Source organism: Galeopterus variegatus, unplaced genomic scaffold (genome assembly GCF_000696425.1).
Source record: "Galeopterus variegatus unplaced genomic scaffold, G_variegatus-3.0.2 Scaffold15, whole genome shotgun sequence".
Taxonomy (NCBI): domain Eukaryota; kingdom Metazoa; phylum Chordata; class Mammalia; order Dermoptera; family Cynocephalidae; genus Galeopterus; species Galeopterus variegatus.
Genome location: NW_007726126.1, coordinates 534134 through 543316, shown reverse-complemented (window position 1 = coordinate 543316; position 9183 = coordinate 534134). Strand labels below are relative to the sequence as shown.

General features: G+C 38.3%; 1 protein-coding gene across 1 annotated transcript in view; it reads left to right on the top strand.

Moving 5' to 3' along the window:
• INTS4 (integrator complex subunit 4) overlaps window positions 1–9183 on the top strand; it is a 124390-nt gene that overhangs the window by 62461 nt on the left and 52746 nt on the right. Inside the window, exon 11 of the mRNA XM_008565996.1 lies at window positions 4612–4817. Within this exon, the coding sequence (XP_008564218.1) occupies window positions 4612–4817 (206 nt within the window). The remainder of the gene's footprint in view (window positions 1–4611; window positions 4818–9183) is intronic.

Sequence of the window (9183 nt, the reverse complement as noted above, 5' to 3'; positions counted from 1 at the left end):
CCTCTGTACATAATGTATCTTTTTTTCCCTAATCTGCTTTTAAAATTTCCCTTTATCACTGGTTTTAAGCAATTTAATTATGATATGCCTTGGTATAGTTTTCTTTATGTTTCTTGTGCTTGAAGTGTGTTGAGCTGCTTGGATCAAATAGTTTATAGTTTTCATCACATTTGGAAAATTTTTGGCTGTTATTTCTTTAGATATTTTTGTGGCCCCATGGCCCTTTGGGGACTCCAGTTACACATACATTAGGGTACTGAAGTTATCCTGCAGTTCACTGATACTCTACTTTTTTTTTTTTTTTTTTTTCCATTTTTTTTCTCTTTGTGTTTCTTTTGGGTAGTATTTGTTGCTTTGTCTTTGAGTTCACTAATCTTTTCTTCTGCAATGTCTAATTTGACTTTAATCTCTTGATCCAGTGCATTTTTCATCTCAGTGTAGTTTTTATCCCTAGAAGTTTGATTAGGATTTGGGTCATTTTTAGTATCTTCCATGTCTCTACTTAACATGTTTATCCTCTTGCCGTGTCAACAGATGATATATTTGTAATAATTGCCCTAATGTTCTTGTCTACTAGGTCTGTTATTTGTGTGATTTCTGGGTTGGTTTTGATTGATAGGTTTTTCTCCTCATTATGGATTATCTTACCCTGTTTCTTTGTGTGCTTGTTAATTTTTTTTTTTTTTGACAGCTGGCCAGTAAGGGGATCTGGACCCTTGACCTTGGTGTTGTCAGCACCATGGCTTCAACCATGTGAGCTAACTGGCCAGTGTCTGGTAATTTTTAACTGGATGCCAGACATTGTGAATTTCACTTTATTCGGGACCAAACATTGTTTTATTCCTTTAAATATTCTGGGTCTTTGTTCTGGGATGCATTTATTCAGGTCTTATTTTGAAGCTTTGTAAGGTGGGACCAGAGCAGCATTTAATCTAGGGCTTACTTTTCTCCACTGCTGAAGGAAAATTCTTCTGGATAAACTATTATATGCCTGTATGAGATCTGGAGATTGTTCCCTCTAATCCTTTTGGGTGGTTCTTTTCCATGCCTCAGATAACTTCCTCACAGATTAGAACTCAGCTGAAAACTTAAGGGGGACCCTCTGCAGATCTCCCAAACTCACTCTCTCTCTCTATGCAGCTCTCTCCTTCCTGGTACTTCGCCCTGTCAACTCTAGCCACATTGGCCTCCCCAGACTCCCAGCTCTGTCTTCTCAAATCAGGGAGATCTGAGACCTGGAAACTTTCTCAACATTAAACTGCTGTAATCACACAGCTCATTTCATTTATTTCCCATTCATCAGAAATCACTGTCCTTCATTGCCTGATGTCCAGTGTCTGGAATACTGTTGTTACATACATTTTGTCTCTTTTATCCTGGAAGGATAAAATTTGTCCTCCTTACTTCATCTTGGCTGTTAATAGAAGTCCTGCAAAGCCCTTGTGATTTCCATAATGTGATGCTATCTATCTCTCATAAATCTCAGAATGTCAGTACTTTGAGATGATTAATTCCAACCCCCTCATTTTCAGTGAGGGTAACAGACCTGGAGCAGTAATGCTGATTGTCCGAATTTTAATGTATGTTTATATTAGAGACAGGATTAGAACCCAGCTCTTAAAAATGCCTATAAAAAAATTGCCTCAGAGTAGAACTACTTCTTAGAAGGAGAAGAATAGTATTTTTGTTTTTTGTTTTGTTTTGGAGGCTTGCCAGTACAGGGATCTAACCCTGGACCTTGGTGTTATCAACACCGTACTCTAGCCAGCTGAGCTAACTGGCCAGCTCAAGAGTATTATTTTTGAAGGACAGTTTTTTTATTAGTATATGTAAGAATTGGGTTTCTCTATTCAATTTGCTAAGACATTCCCTATAGATGTATCTCATTTAGTTTCAGATGGGAATTAGTTAAAGCCACTTCAGCTTTTTTATTTTTTATGAATTTGAAACATGAATTACTATTTAAATAGTATTAGATAGTAAGGAAGTCCAGTTATTAAAACCCGTTTTACCCTAAGATGAGTAACTGAAGCCTATTTTGTTTTGTTTCTACTAGCATATTTGCTTGGTTTAGTTTCTGCAATTGGATTTCATCACTATTAATGTTTATATGGTTTATTTTTACAGTTTTCAGTTTGTCACTAAGATTTAATTAAAGTAACTTAAGTTTGGAAAATGAGTAGACCATAACCAGGTAGCAGGTATGGCAGCTTTCTAATTATATCATATTTATCAAATTCCAGGTAAATTAGGGTTTTAGGGGCCCATTTCTGAGAATGAAATGGAGCCTTATTTCGTTGTCTGTAGACTAACGTAGTATCTCACATTCTTTTAGTCTTTTAATTCTTCCATGTTCTCCCTTCCTTTTGGGACTTTGTACATGCAGTTCCTCTGCTTAGAAAGATCTTTTCTTTCTTTTTGACCTACCAGCACCTTCAGGTATTGTTTTAGGGGTCACTTGTTCCAGAAAGTTGCTTCTGATCTGGTTGTCTGGGCCATGTGCCTCTTCTATTTTCTTGTACTCCCTGTGCTTTTCTGCTGTAACATTCATCACTCTGTAATGCTGTTAACTCTTCTTATTTGTAAGTGCTGGGAGACAGTCTTGTTTTTGTTCATCTTTGTATCTTCAGTACTAAGCACAGAGCTAGTATGTAGCTAAGCCAGGATCTGATGACACATGTTCAAATGCCAATTGTCTAATCTTTTTTTCCCCTAGTGTAGCAGATTCCTTTTCTCTGCCCTGGACCCTTAAGGAGTCTGTTACAGATTTTCAACATTACAAAAAGTCCAGTAGAAAATGTTAATTTGCTTGCCTATATAACCTCTCTGTACAGACAGAGCACAACACTAAGTTTCTTTCCTTCCACTTGGAATTGTACCAGTTCAGGTCATACCGATTATCTCATGCTGATCAGAAGTTCCTATGTGGTTCCCTTGATGAGCTTGCAAAGGTTACACATGAGTCAGTGTGGCATAATGGATAAAACCCTAGGAAGAAGAGCCAGCAGTTAATGTGTTTGGGTTCATCTCTGGCTTGCTTTCTAATTATTAGCAATTTCATGTTTAAATCATATTATTGTGAAGTAGAGAAAATCCTTTCCTTCTGATGAAAAGGAGGAATTCATAACTACCAAGAAAAATCTGAATCATCTTCCTTTAAATGTAGTAAGTCTACTTTTAATGTGGCTATAAAACCATCCTTACACAAAGAGCAAATTATGTTTGTGAGATTTAACCACAACTTTAAGTTTAGTGGGGGGTTTTTTTGGTTTTGTTTTGTGTTTTTTGAAACTGTACATTTTGTTGCAGAACCATTTGGGAACCACTGGAACAAAACAACCATATATGGAAGTCTTGTGAGCATTGTCTATATGTTACTCAGTTCTCATCTGTGTATCCTAGCACTTAGTGCAAGGCCTGGCATATAGTATGTGTTCAGGAAACATTTATTAGTGAATGAATGAAGGACTGCCTGAGTTCAGTGGCTTTACTCTTACATGTTTAGAGCTTGCAAATAGGTAGAAGACATGCCTTTGTTTTCAGAGTGCTTACAAAACCCATACTTGTGCCCTAGCTAATATTTATTGAACGTTCAACATATACCAGGTAGTGTGCTATGTGCTTTACCCCTGCATAATCTCATTTACTCCTAACAACTCTATAAGGAAATAGATATTATTTCATTTAACAGTGAGAAAATTGAGCTGCCAGGAAGTTACTTATTTAAGATCATACTTCAAGTTAGTGGAGGGATCACTCTCCACAATTTGCTCTAAAACCTCTGTCATTCCAAAACATGTGTCTTTAACCACTGTCTACCTGATACTAGCCTAGAATCAACAGACCTGAATACTAATCTTATTTCTGCCCTCATTCACTTTGAGGCAAGTTAATTCAATTTGCTGAATCTTTTTAAAATGAGAATTGTGATATCTAGCTTATTAAAATAAGCTACTTATTTTATATTAAAATAAGCTACTTAATAGTCATAATATTGTTTAATAACTGACTTTTTAAAAAGAAATTTATTGTGGTTGGAATACTGAGATAACTAAAAAACTTAGTTTTCCAGAGATTCAGTTGATGGAAACAGACATGTGACTCGATCACATGTAGGTGGGGTCAGATTTAAACTGTAGTCCTTTTGGGGCCGGCCTGGTGGCGCACTGGATAGTGTGCCGCTTGGGAAGCGCGGCGGCGCTCCCGCCCGAGGGTTCGGATCCCACATACAGACCGGTTCCCGCTCACTGGCTGAGCGAGGCGCGGGAGCAACGCCGAGGTTTGCAATCCCGTTGCCGGTCCCCGGTCCGGTACGGGGGCAACACTGAGGGTTGCGATCCGTTGCCGGACACGGAAAAAAGACAAAAGACAAAAAACAAACAAACAAAAAAAAAAAAACAAAAAAAAACTGTAGTCCTTTTGACACCAAAGTTTATATTTATCATGAAGGTGGTAGCTGAATCTGTGGGCATGGAGGAGATCTCCGAGGGAGAGTTTGTAGAGGCAGAGGAGTAGAGAGTGAAAGACAACCTGAATGAGAAGGAATCCTGCTTGAATTTTTGCCATGGCTCTTAACTTGATGTGCAGTTTTATTTGTCCCGTTTTCTCTAGAGGTCCGCATTGCTGCAGTGGAAGCTCTCTGCATGCTGGCCCAATCTTCACCCTCTTTTGCTGAGAAGTGCCTTGATTTCCTGGTTGACATGTTTAATGATGAAATTGAAGAAGTACGTCTGCAGTCCATACATACCATGAGAAAAATTTCTAACAATATTACCCTCCGAGAAGATCAGCTTGACACTGTCCTGGCTGTGTTAGAGGTAAGCATTTCCAGATGGTATTCATTTCTTCATCAAATACCTACTGAGTGCTGCCCCCCACCCCCCACTTTAAAAAAAAAAGCAAACAGGTATTTTGCTGGGTATTGGTGAGACTACAGTATATCAAGCTGCACAATTCTGCCTTGTCAACACACCTCTCCCCCAGGATGGAGGAAACTGACTGTTAAACAGGAAATTTGAATAAGATTGTTATTTCTATGATCTGGAAAAGACCAGATGCCCTGGGAATATAGAGTACCTAACCTGAATTGGCTGAAGGGAGGTTGGGGCAATGGGGAAGAAAAAAGGAATGCTCCAGTGGACACTTGAAGGAGGAGAGGGACTTAATGAGGCATTTTTTTGTTAAGGAGAGAGTGGCACTTGTGAAGGGGTACCTGAGGGTAAAAGGATACCAAGCAGAGGAAGCAATGTCTAAAGATCCAGAATAAGAGAGAATATGATGTTTTCAAGGACTTAAAAGGAGTTCATTATAATGGTAGCATAAAGAGTTGGGGGGAGGGGAGGGAAATGGCTGTAGGTAAGGCAGGGTCTAAATAATGAAGACCTCTTTTCAGCCTTTGATTTGATTTCCTTCTTCTAGTAAATCATAGGCTGTTACAGCAGGAACGGATCTTAGGGACTGACTTATTCAACCCTGGAGTTTTATAGAGAAAAAGGTAATTTGTTTGAGGTCACACAGATCATAAGTGGCTGGTGCTGGGATATAAACACAGATTTGCTTCCCAGGCTACATAATTCTATGTGGTTCTTGGATTAATTTTTCTGAAGTGTCTGGATTTTATTTGTGAGTACTGAAGGTTTTCAAAATATGCATAAATGAGATTTGGCTTCTGGTTTCCTCTTTTATTTTGTGGTTTTTCAGATGTGAAAGAGATAACAATTTGATGCTTAGTTATTAGCACACTTGTTACAGATTTCTGTTACATATTTTAGAAAAGCAGATTGGGTACTTTGGTTTTGAGGGTCCCTATCGTTCTCTCAGTTGTGTAGCACTTCTATTAAGATTTTTTTCTGAATTATAAATCTTTATTTTTAATCTCTCATGTATTTTTTCCTATAGAGTTCAGTTTACATTCCATGGATTGTTCTCCATGGGTGGTCTCTATAAACTAGCCACTCCTTTCTTTTTTAGCTTTCTTTCCCACCATTCGTCACCTCGTGTGTTCCTTACACATCATGTTTTTCCTCACCATTTTGCCTTTCCTGTACTTTTTCCTCCCTGCGTACAAAATTGTCACTTTTCACTGAGTAGACTTGTATTTATTCCCACAGTCCACATTAGGCAACATATCCAGGAAGCCTTGCCTAACTACTACTAGCCCCACCCCTGGGAGGGCTAAATGCCACTCCTCTGTATTCCCATAACACCCTGTGTATAGTACTCTAGCATTTTTCAGTAATTTTCTATTCCACAATACTATGAGCTTCTCTGGGGGGCAAGGACCTGGATTTTTTTTCATTTTTTATTCCAAGTATCTTGCATTGTCTGGCACAATTAGGTGTCCAGTAAATGTTTGCTGACTAGCTGAGCTATGTTTTTTTTTTTTTTTTTTTTTTTTAAGATGACCGGTAAGGGGATCTTAACCCTTGACTTGGTGTTGTCAGCACCATGCTCTCCCAAGTGAGCTAACCAGCCATCCCTATATAGGGATCTGAACCCGTGGCCCTGGTGTTATCAGCACTATACTCTCCCAAGTGAGCCATGGGCCAGCCTGAGCTATGTTTTTTTTAGTTGACAGTTAATAATTATATATGTTTATGGAGTACAGTATGAGGTTTGGATACATGTTTACAATGTGGAGTGATTAAATCAGGCTAATTAACAAATGCATCATCTCATATACTTTTCTTTTTTATGGTAAAAACATTTAAAATCTACTCTTTTAGCAGCCATGTTATGTGTCCATGTATACAATTATTCACAGAGCCACGGGTATGCTTATTTGTGAGTATATCTGTATAACTCACAAAGAATTTGTATAGGTATAAACTTCTTGACTTGGAATTCTGTTCAAGAGTTTAGACTTATATAAATTCATTGTCTCTCTCTTTTTAAAAAATTCCATCTAGTTAATTAATTCGTTTTATTTATTTATTCATTTTTGGTGGCTGGCTGGTAGGAGATCTGTACCCTTAACCCTGGTGTTATAACACTGTGCTCTAACCAACTGAGCCAACTGGACAGCCCTAAACTATTTTTTTGCCCTGCTAGTTACTACTCCCTTACGTTTACTGTGTCACTGTACTTTGTTGCTTTGACCCTCCAAGCTGGAATTTGCCTTTTTTTTTAAAAAAAAAAAACTGTGCTGAGATATTACCCTGCCTAGAGAAATTCATTTATGGTAAGTACTGTCTTTGTACTGGAAATATAGTGGTGTCAAAAACAGGCAGGGTCCCTGTTCTCATGCAACTTACATTCTAAAGAGAGGTAGAGTAAACAAACAAAAGTGATTTCAGATAGTGATAAATCTTATGCAAAAGATAAACAGCATGAGGAGTGGAGAATTTTACTATAAGTGGTTAGTAAAGCCTTTCTGGGGAGAATATGTTTGAGCTGAGTCTTAAATGACAAAAAGAAGCCAGCTCTGTGAAGACTGAGAGAAGGAAGTTCAGGTAGAGACAACAGCTAGTAATAGAAAGGCTGTAAGGCACAAATGAGCTTTGGTGTGTTTGCAGAACAGAGAGTAAGAAGGCCAGTACTACAGATGGAACGTAGAAGGTAGAAATGTGGTATGAGATGAAGTCTGAGAGGGGTATAGTGGACAGGTGGAGAGCCTTGTAGGCTATTGTGTGATGTCTCGATTTTATTGTAAGCATTATGGGAAACCAACCATTGGAGGATTTTATTAAGACGAGTGACATGTCGATTTTGCCTCTTTTTAACATTTCTCATTCTTGAAGTCTTGTTGAAATTCATATTGGATAGATTGGCTTTTTCCTTCATTCCTTCATTTAATATGTAGTTTTTGAGTACCAGGCCCATGTCTCTCTTATTTTAGCTTTCACATTTTACTGATGACAGGTTTTGTGTATTTCTCTTATCTCCCTGATGAGATTATTAGCTCCTTAATAAGGAGAGTGACCCTGTACTATATTCCTTTTGGGGTTTAATGTGGTGACTTATGCATAGTGAATGCTTAATAAACATTTCCTAAAATGAATTTGCACAACTGGGAATTATACAGTTCTTAAACACAAATCAAAATCGTTTTCATATTACTTTGAAAATTCTTTTTCCAATACACTGATACGGCCACCTACTATCAGTGATGGAGATTCGTTCATATAGGAAGCATCATATCTTATGGTTAAGATCACAGTGTTTAGAGCTAGACCTATCTGAATCAACTTGTCAGTTCCTCTCTTTGGTCTTTCCCGGTTTTCTTCTGTTTCTTTAATATGTCTTGACCACCTATTATGTACCAGGTGCTATACTCGTGGGGGGATACAATAGTGAGCAAAAGCCATGGCCCTGTTCTCATGGTCTTTATAGTTTAGATATGGGGGAAACAAACAAATAATGACAGATATGAAAGTATAATAATAAGCTGAGATAAGCTCAAGACAGAAAGGAGTAAGGTCCCATAGGAGTATACAGAGGAACTTTGTGTTTTGGGACTAAGGGGGTACAACAGTCAGGAAAGGCTGAACAACAAAGGAGGAGTTAGGCACTAACTTGGCAGTTGGGAGTGTGAGGTATAAGAAGATTTCAGGCAGAGGAGCAGCAGGTATAGAAGATCTGTGGAGGGTAGGAACACAGCACATTTGAGGGACCAACAGAGGGCTGCGTGGCTGGAACAAAGAGCTAGTGAGTGTGGTATGAAATTAGGCTGAAGGGGTAAGTTGGGCCAGCTCATGCAGAGCCTTGAAAGTCATGTTAAGGGAAAAGCAGCTGGAAGCCATTAAAGGATTTTAGCAGAGTATCATACTAGCTTCGTGACATTTGACAAATTAATCTCTCTTGTCCTTGGTTTTTTCATCTATCAGGTGAGGATAATTTCAAATATTCACATTGTTCTTATGAGAATTAAATGAGAGAATTCATGTAAAGTACTTAGCATCGTGCTTAGCAGATAGAAAGTGTTTGTATGGTAATAGTTGATAGTATTGGTGAAGTCATTTTAGAAGTATTCACTGAATTTTTTTTTTTTCCTGAGCCAGTTCTGTACCAGGTTCTGTGGAAGCCAGGGTAGACAGTACTAGATTTTGCCTCTGAGTTGCTCATTGTTTTATAGGGAAGGCAGCAGTATAAACCAGTAATTATAGATAGTATTCAGAGTGAAGTAAGGAATGGTATTCTAGGCAGAGGGATAGCAAATGACCATAGGTAAAGGCTGGAAGGGGT